Below are 17,470 nucleotides of genomic sequence, written 5' to 3'. Positions count from 1 at the left end.
TGACAACAGCCCTCCTCACTATCCACAACTCCACCTATCTTCATATCGTCTTCAAATTTACTGACCCACCCTTCGACTCCCTCTTCCAAGTCATTAATAAAAATTACAAACAGCAGAGGACCCAGAACTGATCCCTGCGGAACTCCACTTGTAACTGGGCTCCAGGCTGAATATTTATCATCTACCACCACTCTGACTTCGACCGGTCAGCCAGTTCTCTATCCAACTGGCCAAATGCCCCACTATCCCATGCCTCCTGACTTTCCGCATAACCTTACCATGGGGAACCTTATCAAATGCCTTACTAAAATCCATGTACACTACATCCACTGCTGTACCCTCATCCACATGCTTGGTCACCTCCTCAAAGAATTCAATAAGACTTGTAAGGCAAGACCTACCCCTCACAAATCCATGCTGGCTGTCCCTAATCAAGCAGTGTCTTTCCAGATACTCATAAACCCTATCCCTCAGTACCCTTTCCATTACTTTGCCTACCACTGAAGTAAGACTAACTGGCCTGTAATTCCCGGGGTTATCCCTATTCCCTTTTTTGAACAAAGGCACGAACAAAGCCACTCTCCAGGCCCCTGGTACCACCCCCGTTGACAGTGAAGACGAAAAGATCATTGCCAACGGCTCTGCAATTTCCTCTCTTGCTTCCCACATAATCCGAGAATATATCCAGTCAGGCCTGGGGGACTTGTCTATCCTCAAGTTTTTCAAAATGCCCAACACATCTTCCTTCCTAACAAGTATCTCCTCTAGCTTACCAGTCTGTTTCATACTCTCCTCTTCAGCAATATGGTCCCTCTCATTTGTAAATACTGAAGAAAAGTACTCATTCAAGACCTCTCCTATCTCTTCCGACTCAATACACAGTCTCCCAATACTGTCCTTGATCGGACCTACCCTCGTTCTCGTCATTCTCATGTTTCTCACATACGCATAAAAGGGTTATCCTTGATCCTACCCGCCAAAGATTTTTCATGCCCTCTCTTAGCTCTCCTAATACCTTTCTTCAGCTCCCTCCTGGCTATCCTGTATCCCTCCAATGCTCTGTCTGAACCTTGTTTCCTCAACCTTATGTAAGCCTCCTTCTTCCTCATTACAAGACATTCAACCTCCCTCGTCAACCAAGGTTCCTTCACACGACCATCTCTTTCCTGCCTGACAGGTACATACATATCAAAGTCACGTCGTATCTGTTCCTTGAAAAAGTTCTACATTTCAACGACATCCTTCTCTGACAGCCTATGCTCCTAACTTATGCTCCTCAGATCCTGTCTTGCAGCATTGTATTAACCCTTCCCCCAATTGTAAAACCTACCCTGTTGCACGCACCTATCTCTCTCCATAACCAAGGTGAAAGTCACAGAATTGTGGTCACCATCACCAAACTGCTCACCCACTAACAAGCCCATCACTTGTCCCGGTTCGTTACCAAGTACCAAATCCAATATGGCTCCCCTCTGGTCGGACAATCTACATACTGAGTTAGAAAAGCTTCCTGGACACACTGCACAAACACCGCCCCGTCCAATCTACTTGATCTAAAGAGCTTCCAATCAATATTTGGGAAGTTGAAATCGCCCATGACTACTACCCTGTGGCTTCTGCACCTTTCCAAAATCTGTTTCCCAATCTGTTTCTCCACATCTCCGCTGCTATTGGGGGACCTATAGTAAACACCCAACAAGGTGACTGCTCCTTTCCTATTTCTGACTTCAGCCCATACTACCTCCAAAGGCAGATCCCCCTTGAATTGCCTTTCTGCAGCCGTTATACCATTTCTAATTAGCAATGCCACCCCCACCCCTCCTTTTTTACCACCCTCCCTAGTCTTACTGAAACATCTGTAACCAAGAACCTCCAACAACCATTCCTGTCCCTCATCTATCCACATTTCCGCGATGGCCACAACATCGTAGTCCCAAGTACCGATCCACACCTTAAGTTCACCCACTTTATTTCTGATACTCCTTGCATTGAAGTATACACACTTGAGCCCATCTCTGTATCTGCAAGTATTCCCTGTCAGTGCTACCTTCTCCACAGCCTCCCTACATTCTTGGACATCCTGAAAAACATACTCGAATAATTCTCAGTTCATCCAACTCCACTTTATCTTTCTCCCTGCTCACCCACCTTCATCCCCACTCATCCACCTTCATCCCCACTCATCCACCTTCATCCCCACTCACCCACCATCATCCTCACTCACCCACCATCATCCTCACTCACTCACCTTCATCCTCACTCACCCACCATCATCCCCACTCACCCACCATCATCCCCACTCACCCACCATCATCCTCACTCACCCACCTTCATCCTCACTCACCCACCTTCATCCCCACTCACCCACCATCATCCCCACTCACCCACCATCATCCCCACTCACCCACCATCATCCCCACTCACCCACCTTCATCCCCACTCACCCACCTTTACCACCAGAACCCTGCAGATGGATTTCTCCTGGGGTTCTTATCCCATTCCCTTTGGAAAGCCAGGATTAGCTCAGTCTGAGTCAGGCCATGCATTCCCAATCCTTGCCGTGGAAAAAAATGGCATTTCCATTGTGTTGCCATTGGTTCCCTTGTGTTGTCGATGGGCAATGTCAGGTTTTGCCATCCGTGGTTTTGATCAGTTGCGTTTTTAATTACTTTGCTCTGACTGAAAACTTAAAACCTGACACGCCAAATTTCACACCATTTATTTGTTGTTGTCTGTTGCTCTGGCCTTTCTGGTGTCATGTGATCTACTCTGTAAAGTGCTGCGAAAGGTTCTCGTCCAAGAGCGTCATCAAACCCCAGGTACCGTTCTAGTGAGGCTAAGATGTGAATCACAATGGGTACTGTATTGTTGACTTGCTGTATGAGATAATGATAAGCTCTGAATTTGTGCTTCCACTGTCCCCCTGTGGTTCAAACCTCCTGGAAAGGGTCCACCCTTGATGTCCGCTCAGTAAATTCATCTAGCCTTCCCATTTCTCCCTAAACTATTTCCATGGTTCAGGCATACGGGCCCGCAGCAAGATATAAATCTCATCAGCATTGGAGATTTCCGTAAGCCCTGTGTTCAAGACCCTCCCAACCGATTGTGTTTCCACAGAGAGGCAGTCTGACCATTCTGCTGTGTGGGGAGTTTGGCCTGGTCTCTGCCCTGGAACAAGTCTTTCACCACGGGTTCAAGTCCGCTCGACTCTTCCAGAAGAACGTCTTCATCTGGGACTTCATAGGTGAGTGCCGGAAGTCTGCTAGTCCTCCTGCGCTGGGCAGTGGAAGGGAGTCACAAAGCTGATGGCTATGTTCCACATAACTGACCCTTCCTCCATCCCCTCATGTAAAGGATGACGATATTAGGGACAACAATTACAGGACGAGTGACATCTGATTAATAATCAGACAGCAAAGGCCATTTGTCTCCGTTGATGGTCATCAAGTCATACAGCAGGGAAACAGACCCTTAGGTCCATGCCAACCACAATCCCAAACTAAACTACTCCCACCTTCCTGCACTTGGCCCATATCCCTCCAAATGTACCTTATTCATGTACTTATCCAGATGTCTTTCGAACGCTGTAATTGTACCTGCATTGATCGCCTCATCTGGAAGTATATTCCACACACGATCCACTCTCTGTGTGAAAAAAATGCCCCCTGTGTTTTTTTTCAATCTTTCTCCTCTCACCTTAAAAATATGCCCACAGCCTCGAAATCCTCCTCCCTCGGGAGAAGACACCTGCTGTTCACCTTCTCCATGTCCCTCATTATTTTATAAATCCCTGTAAGGTCATGTCTCAACCTCCGACGCTCCAGGGAATAAAGTCCCAGCCTGTCCAGCTTCGCCTTATAACTCAAAGCCTCCATCCTCAGCAACACCCTGGTAAATCTCTTCTGAACCCTCTACAGTGTATTAATATCCTTTGTATAACAGGGCGACCAGAACTGGACACAGTGCTCCCAAAGAGGCCTCACCAACGTCCTGTATTACCGCAACTTAAAGCCCCCAGCTCCTGGACTCAAAAGCCATTGTTGAACAAAGCTGTGAGGCTCTTTCTTGATATGTGACAGTGGTGAGAACTGATTTGGACCCTCGGGTTGATGATAGGAACCAATCTACATCAAACTTTCATCAATGGGATTGTGCTCTGTACAGGAAAACAGAGACCCCAGTCCTGAGGAAGGGTCCTGCCCGAAACATTGGTTCTCCTGCTTTTCGAATGCTGCCTGACCTGCTGTGCTTTTTCCAGCGCCACATTTTACCGACTCTGACTCTCCAGCATCTGCAGTCCCCCCGATCTCCTAGGTTTTTAGATATTAAAATTATCAATGGATAGCGCAGGAAAATAGCATCGTGGTGGAGGATCAGCCATACTCTAACTGAGTGGCAGATTGGCTCAACTGGTAATGCTCCCATTCCTTATGAATGAGTGTTTTCGACAAGTCTCACATCACTTCCTTCCTTCTGTATTTGATACTCCTGTTGGTAAAGTGAGGATGCCATTTGACTTGTTACCTGCTCTACTTCAATGGAAATCTGATATTGAAGATGAAGGAAGCCTGGAACCATTCTGGTTTTATTTTCTAACAGAATTTCTCTCTGCACAGTTTTATGCTTCTGTCCTCTTGCTGCTCTCCGTTCTAAAGGGACTGGGGTTATAACTGCTGTCCCGCTGAGAACAGTAATTGGGATCAGCTTTATTCTGTGGAGGGGGCCTGTGTACAGCAGCAGTATAGTGCCATCTTGTGGAAACTGGGTGAATGACTTTGATAGATGATTGGATTGAGTTCCATTCACATCGTGAGCAAAAAAATGCAGAGATGCTGGAAACCAGAAACAGAAACAGAAATTGCTGGGGAAAACTCAACAGTATCTGTGGAGAGAGAATTAGAGTTAACGTTTCGGGTCCAGTGACTTTGCTTCAGAAAAGTTCTGAACTGGAGGGTTGTGCAAAACATGGAATACTGTCATGGCATCCCTTCAGTGTGGAAGCAGGCTATTGAGTCTGCCCTGACCCTCTGAGGAGCATCCCACCACCACGTCCCCATAACCCTGCATGTAGCATGGCTAATCCACCCTAACCTGCACATCCCTGGACTGTGGAAGGAAACTGGAGCAAACCCACGCAGACACGGGGAGAATGTGCAAACTCCGCACAGTCACCTAAGGGTGGGGTCAATCCTGGGTCCCAGCTGCTGTGAGGCAGCAGTGCTAACCACTGAGCTGGCTCTGTCAGTGTGATTTTTTTAAAATGGCTCAATGACAGAAAATGTGATAAATGAGTGTTTTTCAGACTGGAAGAGTGTAAGAGGGGCTGGGACCGCTGCTTTTCTGATAGATGGAAATGTCTTGTACATTGGAGGACAGAGTAAAATTTACTGAGGATCCCAAGCTTGGTGGTGTGGCTGACGGTGACGCTGATGTCAGTTAACTGCACAAGCTAATATAATGGGTGGGAAAGTGACAGAGGGAATCAAATACAGAGAGGTATGAGGGCAGCAAGAAGCGGGAGAAGTAATCTAGATTTAATAGTTAGGTTCTAAAGATCTGCAGAGATAGAGGCATCCACGCAAATCACTCTTTGCAAGCATTGAGAGAACTTAGCAAAGCCTGGAGACAGATATTGCTGAGCCTTTGGTGATGATCATTGTGTCCTCACTGTCCACTGGAGTAGTACCAGATGATTGGAGGGTGGCAAATATTATTCCCTTGTTCAAGAAAGGGATTGGGAATTACAGATCAGTCTTAGGTCAGTGGTGGGAAAATTATTGGAGAGGATTCTGAGAGACAGGATTTATGATTATTTGGAAAACTATAGTTTATGAGAGATTGGCAGCATGGCTGAATGAGAGGCAGGTCACGCCTCATAAACCTTATTGCATTCTTTGAGGATGTGACAAAACACATTGATGAGGGGCGAAGAGTGGATGTGGTGTACATGGATTTTAGCGAGGTGCTTGATCAGGTTCCCACAATTGGCTCATTCAGAAAGTAAGGAGGCGTGCGATACAGGGAAACCCGGCTGTCTGGCTATGGAATTGGCTGGCCCATAGAAGACAGAAGGTGGTGGTAGATGGAAAGTATTCAGACTGGACCTCGGTGACCCATGGTGTTCCGCATGGATCTGTCCTGGGACCTCAGCTGTTAGTGATTTTTATAAATGTCTTGGATGAGCAAGTGGAAGGGTGGGTTAGTAAGTTTTCCCAACGACACAAAAGTTGGTGGATTAGTGGATAGTGTGGAGGGCTGTCGTAGGTTGCAATGAGACATTGACAGGATGCAGAGCTAGGCTGAGAAGTGGCAGGTGGAGTTCAACCTGGAAAAGTGTGAAGTCGATCACTTTGGAAGGTCAAATTTGAATTCAGATTACAGGGTTAAAGGCAGGATTCTTGGCGGTGTGGAGGAACAGAGGAATCTTGGGGTCCACATCCATAAATCTGTCAAAGTTGCTATCTGAGTAGTAGTGTTGTAAAGAAGGTGCATGGTATGTTGGCTTCATTAGCAGGGGGATTGCGTTTCAGAGCCACAAGATTATTCTGAAGCTCTATAAAGCCCTGGTTAGACCACACATGGATTATTGTGTTCAGTTCTGGGCATCTCATGATAGGAATGATGTGGAAGCTTTAGAGGAGATTTACCAGGATGCTGCCTGAACTGGAGGGCAGGTCTTATAAAAAAAGGTTGAGGGAACTAGGGCTTTCCTCGTTGGAGCGAAGAAGGATGAGAGGTGACTTGACAGAGGTGTACAAGATGCTGAGTGGCATAGAATGGATAGTCAGAGACTTTTTCCCAGGGCAGAAGTAGCTATCACGAGGGATCATAATTTTAAGGTGATTGGAGGAAGGTTTAGGGGAGATGTCAGAGTTGGGTTCTTTACACAGAGAGTGGTGGGTGTGTGGAATGCACTGCCAGCAGTGGTAGTTAGAGTCAGATACATTAGGGACATTTAAGCGACTCTTGGATAGGCACATGGATGATAGTACAATGTAGGGTATGTAGGTTAGTCTGACCTGAGAGTAGGATAAAAGGTCGGCACAACATCGAGGGCCGAAGGGCCTGTACTGTGTTGTACTGTTCTATGTTCTATGATAATGAACTTCAAAAATATAGGTAATAAGCGCAAAGGTGTGTTGGCTTTCATTAGCAGGGGGATTGAGTTTAAGAGCCGCAAGATTATGCTGCCGCTCTTTAAAGCCCTGGTTAGACCACATTTGGGATATTGTGTTCTGTTCTGGTCGCCTTATACAGGAAGGTTATTGAGGGGGCTGAACTTTTAGAAACTTCTGTTTAGTCACACTCCAGGGACTGTGTTTACTTCTGGTCACCACCCTATAGGAAGGGTCCTTAGAAGTATGTGGAGGAAAGGTACCAGGATGGTTTGAGGTCTACAGGAGTTTTTGCTACAAGGTGAGGTAGAAGAAGCTAGTGTTGTTTTCCTTCTGCAGAGAAAGTCAAGGGGAGATTTAATAGGATGTATAAGACTGTGACAGGTTTAGATAAGGGAGATGGGAGCTGATGTACAAGACTGAGGGAACATGGATCTGGGGTTGTGGGTGAGAGCCGCAGGAGGACTCTGAAGAAGAGCTTTTCTGTCACATAGTGAGTGGTAATGACAGGACGTTGGTGAGGCCACCTTTGGAGCATTGCGTACACTTCTTGTCTCCCTGTTATAAGAAGGATGTAATTAAACTGGAGAAGGTTCAGAAAAGATGTTACCGAGACAGGAGGCTCTGACTTATAAAGAAAGGCCGAATAGGCTGGGGCTTTTTTTCCAGAGAAGGTTGAGGGGTAATCTTGGAAGAAGCAGGAGGAGCATGGATAGGGTGAACATCCAAGGTCCTCACCCCCAGGGTAGGAGGCCAAAACTAGAGGGCAAAGGTTTAAGATGAGAGGGACCTGAGGGGCAACATTTTCACATCAAGGCTGTATGGAATGAGCTGCCAGAGGAAGTGGGTACAATTATAACATTTAAAAGACATTTGGCAGGTACATAAATAGGACAGGTTTAGAGAGATGTGGACCAAATACAGGCAAATGGGACTTGTATAGTTTAGTCTGGGATTATGTTCAGCATGGATGACCTGGAGCTCACTTCTTATGAGGGTAGTGAAAGCATAAAGTATGAATGATTTCAGAAGGGAATATGATGGAGACTTGAAGGAAATATGGTAGAAAGGGAGTAGGTAGGGCTAGGGCGTGAGACTGATTGGAGCATTCCAAGGAGACAGATTGATGGGCTGAATGTCCTCCTTCAGTACCCTAAAGAGTCTATGACTCATTCAACAACTTCTATTCAGATGGATAGGCACAGCATTGGGGAAGGGGAGCAATTGTGCTTGTTATAGTACTTGCTGAAGTTACGGCAATTCTGCTACCTAGTCCTCTCGACCCGCCTTTCCCCATTCACCCAGTAAACCAACCCGTGGGCTGGACCAGTCAGGGAACTAGTGTTCAGGTTCTGGGATTCAACAATCTGCTCGATCTTTCTACATCTCTCAAAACACAGAGAAAGCCGTCACCTACTTTGAGACGACGGAAGAGGATGAGGACTGTCAGGAAAACCTGCTGAAGCTGAAAGGCTGCTCTGCGACGTTCTGTCAGTACGTCAATGCCATCACCGCAGCCCCCCGCAGCATTGGGAAGGATGGCAAGTTACAGTTGCTTGTCTGTCTCGGGGCAAGGTAAGATATGACAATCCCAGAAGGGAAACATGAAGTTTTGTCCTTTTGTTTTAATGGCCAGCCCTTGCATTTTTAAACCTTAATTTATTTTTCTAATACGAACCATTGTTCCTTGAAAGTGGAGTCACGGATAGACAGCATGGTGAAGAAGGCATTTGGCATGCTTATCTTCATTGGTAAAAACATTGAATATATGAATTAGAAGGTTATGTTGCAGGTGTACAGGACATCGGTGAGATCACTTTTACAATACTGCAGTCTCCCTACTATTAGAAAGATGTGAAATTTTAAAGCATTCAGAAAAGATTTACAGAGAATTGGAGGCTTTGAGCTATTGGGAGAGGCAGAATAGACTGGAGCTGTTTGCCTGGAGCATCAGAGACTAAGGGGTGACTGTATAGAGGTTTTTAAAATCATGAAGGGCATGGATAGGGTGAAAAGGCAAGGTCTTTTCCCCAGGGCAGGGGAGTCCAAAACTGGAGAGCATAGATTTAAGGTTTGAGGGGAAAGGTATAAAAGAGACCTGAGGGGCAATGTTTTCATGCAGATGGGGTACATATATGGAATGAGCTGTCAGAGGAATTGGTGGAAGCCTTCAAAAGGCATCGGGATGGATATATGAATAGGAAAGGTTCTGAGGGATATGGGACAAACACTGGCAAATGGGACTAGATTAATTTAGGATATCTGGTCAGCGTGGACAAGTTAGACCAAAGGGTCTGTTTCCATGCCGTAAGTGTCTATGATTCCATGACTCTAAATTGATGTAGATACTCAGCAGGTCAACAGTATCTGTTTGAGAGAGCACAAAGCTAACATTTCATGTCCAGTGAAAGTTTTTCAATTTAAAATAAAATTGGATGTTTTGAACCTGACAATCTCAAATCTCACTCTCCTGTCTCATTAACTCCCTCGGCCTGTCCCACCCCCTGGCCCTGTCCCACCCCCTGGCCCTGACCCACCCCCTGGCCCTGTCCCATCCCCTGGCCCTGGCCCTGACCCAGACCCACCCCCACTCCCTGACGCACCCCCTGTCCCACCCCCTGGCCCTGTCCCACCCCCTCGCCCTGACGCACTCCCTCACCCTGTCCCGCCCCCTAGCCCGGACTGGCCCCCTGCCCCTCTCCCGCCCCGGCGCCCTGTCCCGCTCCCTCGCCCTGTCCCGCTCCCTCACCCTGACCCAACCCCTGGCCCTGACCCAACCCCTGGCCCTGACCCAACCCCTGGCCCTGACCCTACCCCTCGCCCTGACCCATCCCCTCGCCCTGACCCATCCCCACGCCCTGACCCAACCCCTGGCCCTGACCCAACCCCTCGCCCTGACCCAACCCCTCGCCCTGACCCAACCCCTCGCCCTGACCCTACCCCTGGCCCTGACCCTACCCCTGGCCCTGACCCTCTCCCTCACCCTGTCCCACCCCCTGGCCCTGTCCCACCCCCTGGCCCTGACCCACCCCCTCACCCTGACCCGCCCCCTCACCCTGTCCCGCTCCCTCGCCCTGTCCCGCTCCCTCGCCCTGTCCCGCTCCCTCACCCTGTCCCACCCCCACACCCTGACCCATCCCCACGCCCTGACCCAACCCCTGGCCCTGTCCCAACCCCTGGCCCTGACCCACCCCCTCGCACTGACGCACCCCCTTGCCATGACCCACCCCCTTGCCCTGACCCACCCCCCCGACCCTGACGCATTCCCTCGCCCTGTCCTGCCCCCTGGTCCTGACTGGGCCCCTGCCCCTCTCCCTCTCCCGCCCCCTCGCCCTGTCCCGCCCCAACGCACTGACCTACCCCCTCGCCCTGACTCACCCCCATGTCCTGACCCAACCCCTCGCCCCGACGCACTCCCTCGCCCTATCCCGCCCCCTGGCCCTGACCGGCCCCCTGGCTCTGTCCTGCCCCCTCGCCCTATCCTGCCCCCTCGCCCTGACCGCCCCCTCGCCCTGACCCGTCCCCTCGCCCTGTCCCGCCCCCTCGCCCTGACCGCCCCCTCGCCCTGACCCGTCCCCTCGCCCTGTCCCGCTCCCTCGCCCTGTCCCACCCCCTGGCCCTGACCCACGCCCTGACCCACGCCCTGACCCGACCCCTGGACCTGACCCGACCCCTAGCCCTGACCCAACCCCTCGCCCTGACCCACCCCCACGCCCTGTCCCACCCCCTCGCCCTGACACTCTCCCTCGCCCTGATCCACCCCCTGGTCCTGACTCACTCCCTCGCCCTGACCCGCCCCCTGGCCCTGACCCACCCCCACGCCCTGTCCCACCCCCTCGCCCTGACCCACCCCCACGCCCTGTCCCACCCCCTCGCCCTGATGCTCTCCCTCGCCCTGACCCGCCCCCTGGCCCTGACCCACTCCCACGCCCTGTCCCACCCCCTCGCCCTGACCCGCCCCCTGGCCCTGACCCACTCCCACGCCCTGTCCCACCCCCTCGCCCTGACCCGCCCCCTCGCCCTGTCCCGCTCCCTCGCCCTGTCCCACTCCCACGCCCTGTCCCACCCCCTCGCCCTGACCCGCCCCCTGGCCCTGACCCACCCCCTCGCCCTTCTCAGATTTACTATTTTTCTGCAGTTTGGTACGTCTCTCTGTCAGTTCTCATGTCAGTTTTGACCAGCTGCCCCTCTCAGCTTCCTGCTGCCTCCTCTATTCTGCCCCCTTGCTCACTGTGCTCTTATTCTCTCTGCCTCTTCCTTTCCTTTTATATTCTCCTTCTCTCTCTTTTCATGTAATTTTCTCTTTCTCCCAGTGTCCCTCTATTCCGTCACTCCTTCACACCTTCTGTCACACTCTATCGTGCCACTCACTCTCTCTCTCTCTTTCTCCCCACAGTCTCGCTGACTCTCTCTCTCTTTCCCCTCTCTTTTGCCATCTCTCTCTGTTTGCCTCATTCTATCTCTCCATGTCCATCTCCCCCCCCCCCCCACGCAACCCTCTCTTTCTCTGGAGAGAGTATTCCCAAACTCTGAGTTAAAGGTGGAATATAGGGATGGGTGACTTCGCCCTTAATGAGGTTGAAGAAGAATTTTAACAGAGGGAGAGAGAGAGAGAGATGTGGAAAATGTCCTTAGGGATGGAACTACAGACCTGAAAATGGAGGTACAGCAGCCAATGGTGAGATGGGAATGGGAGGTCACAGCGACACCAGGAACTGGCACACTGGCAGAGGTGACAGAGGTGTTCGAGGGGAGAGGAGGACGCTGGATGGGAGGGGAGTGGAGGACAGGGCTGTGGAAGGGAGTGGAGTGGTGGGGAGTGAATAGGAGGATAGTGGAGAGGGGAGTGCAGTGAAAAGGCACAGTCAGAGCTGTGGAGAAGAGAGAGGCAAAGGGGAGTGGAAAGGCATGGAGGCGTGTGGGGGATGGTGGAGGGGGGTCGTGGACGGTGGAGGGGAGTGGGGGACGGTGGAGGGGAGTGGGGGACGGTGGAGGGGAGTGGGGGACGGTGGAGGGGAGTGGGGGACGGTAGAGGGGGGTGGGGGACGGTGGAGGGGAGTGGGGGACGGTGGAGGGGAGTGGGGGACGGTGGAGGGGAGTGGGGGACGGTGGAGGGGGGTGGGGGACGGTGGAGGGGGGTGGGGGACGGTGGAGGGGGACAGGGATGGTGGAGGAGGGTAGGGGACGATGGAAGGGAGTGGGTGACGGTGGAGGGGGGGTGGGGGACGGTGGAGGGGAGTGGGGGACGGTGGAGGGGGGTGGGGGACGGTGGAGGGGGGTGGGGGTGGTGGAGAGGGGTGGGGGTGGTGGAGAGGGGTGGGGGTGGTGGAGGGGTGTGGGGGGCGGTGGAGGGGGGTGGGGGCGGTGGAGGGGAGCAGGGGGCAGTGGAGGGGTGCGGGGGACGTTGGAGGGGAGTGGGGGCGGTGGAGGGGGGTAGAGGACGATGGAAGGGAGTGGGGGATGGTGGGGGACGGTGGAGGGGAGTGGGGGACGGTGGAGGGGAGTGGAGGGAGATAGAAGTGCAGTGGAGGGGAGGAATGGGCAGTGGAGAGATGCGACAACCAGATCTGGTTGAATCTGGCGAGGGTGGTGGAGATTGCAGCTGATTAGGAAAGGGGTTTGGAGGGGGTTCGTGCAGGTTGACCACTGTCTGAAATCAGTCCTGTCTCTCTGACACAGGGATCACCTGTTACCCCAGTGGATCCCATTGCTAGCCGAATGCCCGGTGATCTCCAGGATGTACGAGGACGGTGCCCTGCTCCGGGACCACGCCGCCGTCAACTCGCTGATCCGGGTTTTGCAGACACTGCATGACTTCAACATCACACTGGAAGCCTCGCTGGTCAAGGGCATTGACCTGTGACATTGGAACTTCAGAGCTGCAGAGCCTGGCCTCCCATCCCCATCCCCACCCCTCTGCTCCCTTCCCCGCCCATCCCACCCACTCAGCTTAACCTCCTCTGACTGAAGCTGATGGGGTTGGGGGTGGGGGGGGTTCTCTCAACATGGTGGTCTGGGCTACTGGTCATGTGACACAGCTTGAAGACCGAGGTGAAACCCACCCTGCACCTGCCCTTGGGCCAAGGGGATAGTATTGACCACTTCACGAAGGCGCTGGACAGATGAGGAGGATTGGCCTGTTTGCTGTGGGACCGTAAATTGTACCTTCCCTAAAGGTTACGACACTGTCAGATGACCAATGGAACTCACTGGTTTGTGAAGAAGGGTTCCTGCTCCCCTCCGTCCACTCGTGTACCCACGTTGTGTAAATACTGTGAGATCTTCATTATCCTTGGTTTCGTTTTGCATTGTGCTTGCGGGTACATCTGAAGTTCAATGAAGGTCACCTCTAAATCCCAATTTTGTGTGGGATGCTGTGTGACCAGACAGTGGGCCTCTCTACATCCTCCAAATGATGTTTTTATTTTTTTGCAACCTCTCATTCTTTCCCCGAATCTCAAAGATCCCGAACCTGGTCCTGATGTCCCGTCCCCTCCATTTTCCCCTGCTTCGTTCTGCCCACAACCTCCTCCCCCCCAACAAACCACCTTTCTCACTCCTGCTGCAGTATTAATAGGCCACGGGTGAATTCAGTCTCTATTACAGAGCTCCTGTCGATGAAGGAGATGCCCCTGTTTAATACCCTGTGGTGCCGGGGCCTCCTGTAAATACGTTGACCAGAGTCCCCACACAGACCTGTTTATGAGCCCAAGGGTTTCTGCCTTCCCAGACTGGGGCTGCTATGAAGAGGAGCAAAGGGCACGTGGCAGGGTGTGATTGCCCTTTGCCCAAGTGCCACTCGGAGTAGCACCGGTCTCCCCTGCCAGTCTCGAGAGGAACATCACTCGTATTTCTGTTATTTATTGGTCGAAACTTGAATCCTCAGACAGTTTTGAGAGAACCAGCGTAAATATGGTTGCCAGTGATTTCAGCTGAGGTAGCACTCCCCTCTGTGGATGAGTGAGGAAGTGCAGCCCTCCCATAGAGTTCCTCTCTATCTCTCTCTCTAGAACGGCATGAAGCCTCCCCCCTCCGTGCCTGCAAATGACCGCACAACATAAGGGTGAGGGAGGAGGAGATTATCCCAGATTCCTGCTGCCGGTGAATGTGCTGCCTCCCATGGCCAAAGTGCCAGTCTACGTACACTGTCCCGGCTGACCTTACCGAACCTTATTGGATGTTGGCCCAGTTTCAGAGCGGGGAGGGGTGCAGAAGAAGTTGAAGTCAGTATTTGAAGAAACCCTCTGTGAATTCCTGCAATAAAATTGGAACTAAGCTGTCAGTGTCTGAGAAGACGATGGATGTGTTGGTGTTGAAGAAGGTGGGGGGGGGGAGCCTTCGAACTGAGGATGGAGCCTGGAGCCCAAGAGTTTGTCTGCTTTCTGGTTTCAGACACTGCACACATTTGCAGTCACTTGGAGGAGTTGCCCTTGGAGAGATAACGGAACGCCGTTGGGAAAGATTCCTAGAGTTGTGAGGAATTCCTAGACAGGACGTTTGTGAAGATAAAGGCCCTTTATCCCAATCGCAGCATTGGGCTGTGAAACAGTGGACTAAGAGGGAGTCACTGCTGCCTTCACTCCCACTGTCCCTGGAATGCCATGTTGGAACATTCTTTCCAAGTTTGGTCTGACAAGATACACTGCAGATGTATAATGTCTGCTGTTGCTGCCTCCTTGGGTGGATCCCAGCTGACTGGTGAGGTCTTAAATCACCACGAGGTGACCCTGATTTTGACCATGAATGATTTTGCTTTGTCGGTTTTGTTCTATCAAGACCACGGGATGGCCACCATCCTGAAAGACTGTTTGGGAAGAGGCAGTCTCTCCACTGGACAATTCCAGGCTTCCCCAGAAATGGTCCACTTCAGTAAAACTCGGGAAGATTCCTCCCTGAGGATCCCCCTGGTTTACCCGCTGACTATTTCCACACCTCCATCTCATGCTCATTCCTGACCCCTCATAAAAGCTTCCAGAACTCTCATGGTTAACACAACGAGTATGACCAACTTTCCAGAACCAACCCGGCAATGACAGGTCAAATCACCCATGCATCGCTGACTGTGTTTCCGGGGAAAGAGAATGAGGGCATTAAATGAAAATGGTGTATTTTCAGTTTCATCAAAGTTTATTTTACGAGTCCCAATGACGTGGAAGATGGAAAAATGCACCAGGAACTCTGTGGTGTTGGCAATTGGAGGAGGGGAGACCATGAGGTGACGTCTCCCAGAATTTGTCCGTACAGGGCTTGGAACTCTGAAAATTTACAAAATAACATTACGTACACACAGTCAGTGTTGAATCTCTTCAGTATCTCAGAATGGATCCAAACTACCATGGTTACAGAGTTGTGCAGTGAATCAATCCATGGGGCTAATGACCCTGGGAGCACTGTTTTATTTTCCTTTGAAAACTGCTGCTTAAAGAATTTATGGCACTTTATCGGAATACTGGATTAAATGGCCCATCCTCATTGGATGGGGAAAAACTCTATCCTTTTGGATAGTAATGAGAACCAATTGTATGCAGGTTACATTGGACTGTTCCAGTGTGAAGTTGGTCAGTGCACTGTGTGGCTGAATTCCCCCCGCCAGATTTAAAAGGCTCTGGTTTGTTATCTAATCTTTGTGGAATGAATCGGTCATTGTTTAGGACTACAATTGACCTCAGTACCCTCACCTGCTGTCCCTTGGCTCTTGAGCAGAGAGGTCCAGTTGGGCCCTTACTCCAAGTGACCTCCTAGTAATTGTCGGAAGCTGCCAATGTGGCTTTTGGGTGAGGAATGAGGCCCACCCTGGCCGAAATGCCAATGGTGCCCCAGTCTAAAGAATAACTAAGCACACAGGCGAGGTACAGGAGAGGAGGTGTGGTCCTACAGGTACCAACACCCCACTGTGCAGATGGGCAATAAGACACCAATATACAGGTGACACTGTGCTGCATTTCAATGTCCCTAATGCAACTATGGCATCAACTGGCCAAGGAAGTCATTGGAATGAGTGCATGGATAAAAAGTGTGAGGGCTACCTGTGGGTTCACTTTGCATTGCACACCCACGCACGATTTATCTGTGACAGTGTTAAGTCTTGCTGTAGAATCATTCTGACACAAATCTCTGGGTACGGGCAATGGTTCTATTACGGGTACCTAGATGATGAGACTCTAAATCACGTGAGCGAAGGTACCGGGCCATAATGCTATCTAGCAGCTGCCCACTGCTGTGTCTCAGTTCCTGCTGATTGCTGTAACTGCTGAACTGGTATTAATATCTACTTAGTAATCATAAAATAGACGTGATTGTAGATTTCTTTTGAGTGCTCGATCTTAGGTTACTATTTTTCCTCTTTTTAAAATAAAAATGACTGTTAACTTCACTTGGAATTGACAGCTCAGAAACAGGCCATTTGGCCCCAGCGGGCAATGCCCCAATGTTTATGCTGTGCACAAGCCTCCTGCATCCCAGTATATTTCATCCTGTCAGTAAATTTGTCTATTCCTTTCTCTCTCGCAACTAACTTCCTCTAAAAGGCACCTTGACTATTCTCAGTTGTTCCGTGTGCAGTTGCAAGTTTCACATTCTCACCTCAATTTCTCTCAAATTCATCACTGGATTTGTTAGCACTACTTATACTTTGGGATTGTCCCACCAGTTGAAACATCTGTATGTCTACTGTATCAAACTATTTTGTAACTTTTCAACACTTTTACCTTCAGAGCGTAAATGACCTCAGCAGACTCTCTCTTTTTGAAACATTACAGCCTCTCAGTGCTGTTATAGTTTGGCCAAGTGTGGAATTCCAACATATCGGAATTCTTCTTTGACCCTGCTTTGCTTTTGCAATGAGACAGTACTACAGACTAACTTTGTACACACAGGATTCTCTTCCTTCTGATCTTTCCTGAAGCTTCTGACTGTTTAGATGCGCATACTACCCAGATTTGTGTACAATACGGTGTTATTATGAAACAATCTGATAAATGTGAATTGCTGACTTTGTACATGTGTCCTATAACTCTTGCATTGGTAATAAAAGATAAGGAAGCTGACCAGTCATGTATTCACTGTTGGGCTGTCATTTTGTTCTTGCAGCTGAACAAATCTGCAAATTTGGTGTTTAATTCGGACAAATGCAAGGTGATGCGTTTTGGAAGATCAAATTCGGATGCAAATTGTACAGTACATAGCAGAACCCTTAGGAGTATTGACATACAGAGATTTCTGGGTCTACAGAAAGTGGTCAATCTGTGAAGGTGGTCAAGAAGGCATACAGCATAACTGGCTTCATCGGCCAGGGCATCGAATATAAAGGTTCACAAGTTATGTTACAAAATGTATGAAACTTTAGTTAGGCCACA

The 17,470-nt window shown here is 50.3% G+C and overlaps 1 protein-coding gene across 2 annotated transcripts in view; it reads left to right on the top strand.

Moving 5' to 3' along the window:
• Nucleotides 1-17,157, top strand: part of LOC132825007 (DENN domain-containing protein 5B-like) — a 299,001-nt gene extending 281,844 nt beyond the window's left edge. For both annotated transcript variants that reach the window (XM_060839998.1, XM_060839997.1), the window contains 3 exons: nt 3,118-3,244; nt 8,516-8,690; nt 12,795-17,157. In XM_060839998.1, coding sequence (XP_060695981.1) covers nt 3,118-3,244; nt 8,516-8,690; nt 12,795-12,978 — 486 coding nt within the window. In that variant the 3' untranslated portion in view covers nt 12,979-17,157. The remainder of the gene's footprint in view (nt 1-3,117; nt 3,245-8,515; nt 8,691-12,794) is intronic.
• The last annotated feature ends 313 nt before the right edge of the window (nt 17,158-17,470 follow it).

The sequence above is a fragment of the Hemiscyllium ocellatum genome, chromosome 19, assembly GCF_020745735.1.
Source record: "Hemiscyllium ocellatum isolate sHemOce1 chromosome 19, sHemOce1.pat.X.cur, whole genome shotgun sequence".
Classification (NCBI taxonomy): Eukaryota; Metazoa; Chordata; class Chondrichthyes; order Orectolobiformes; family Hemiscylliidae; genus Hemiscyllium; species Hemiscyllium ocellatum.
This window is presented reverse-complemented; position numbering and strand designations above follow the sequence as displayed.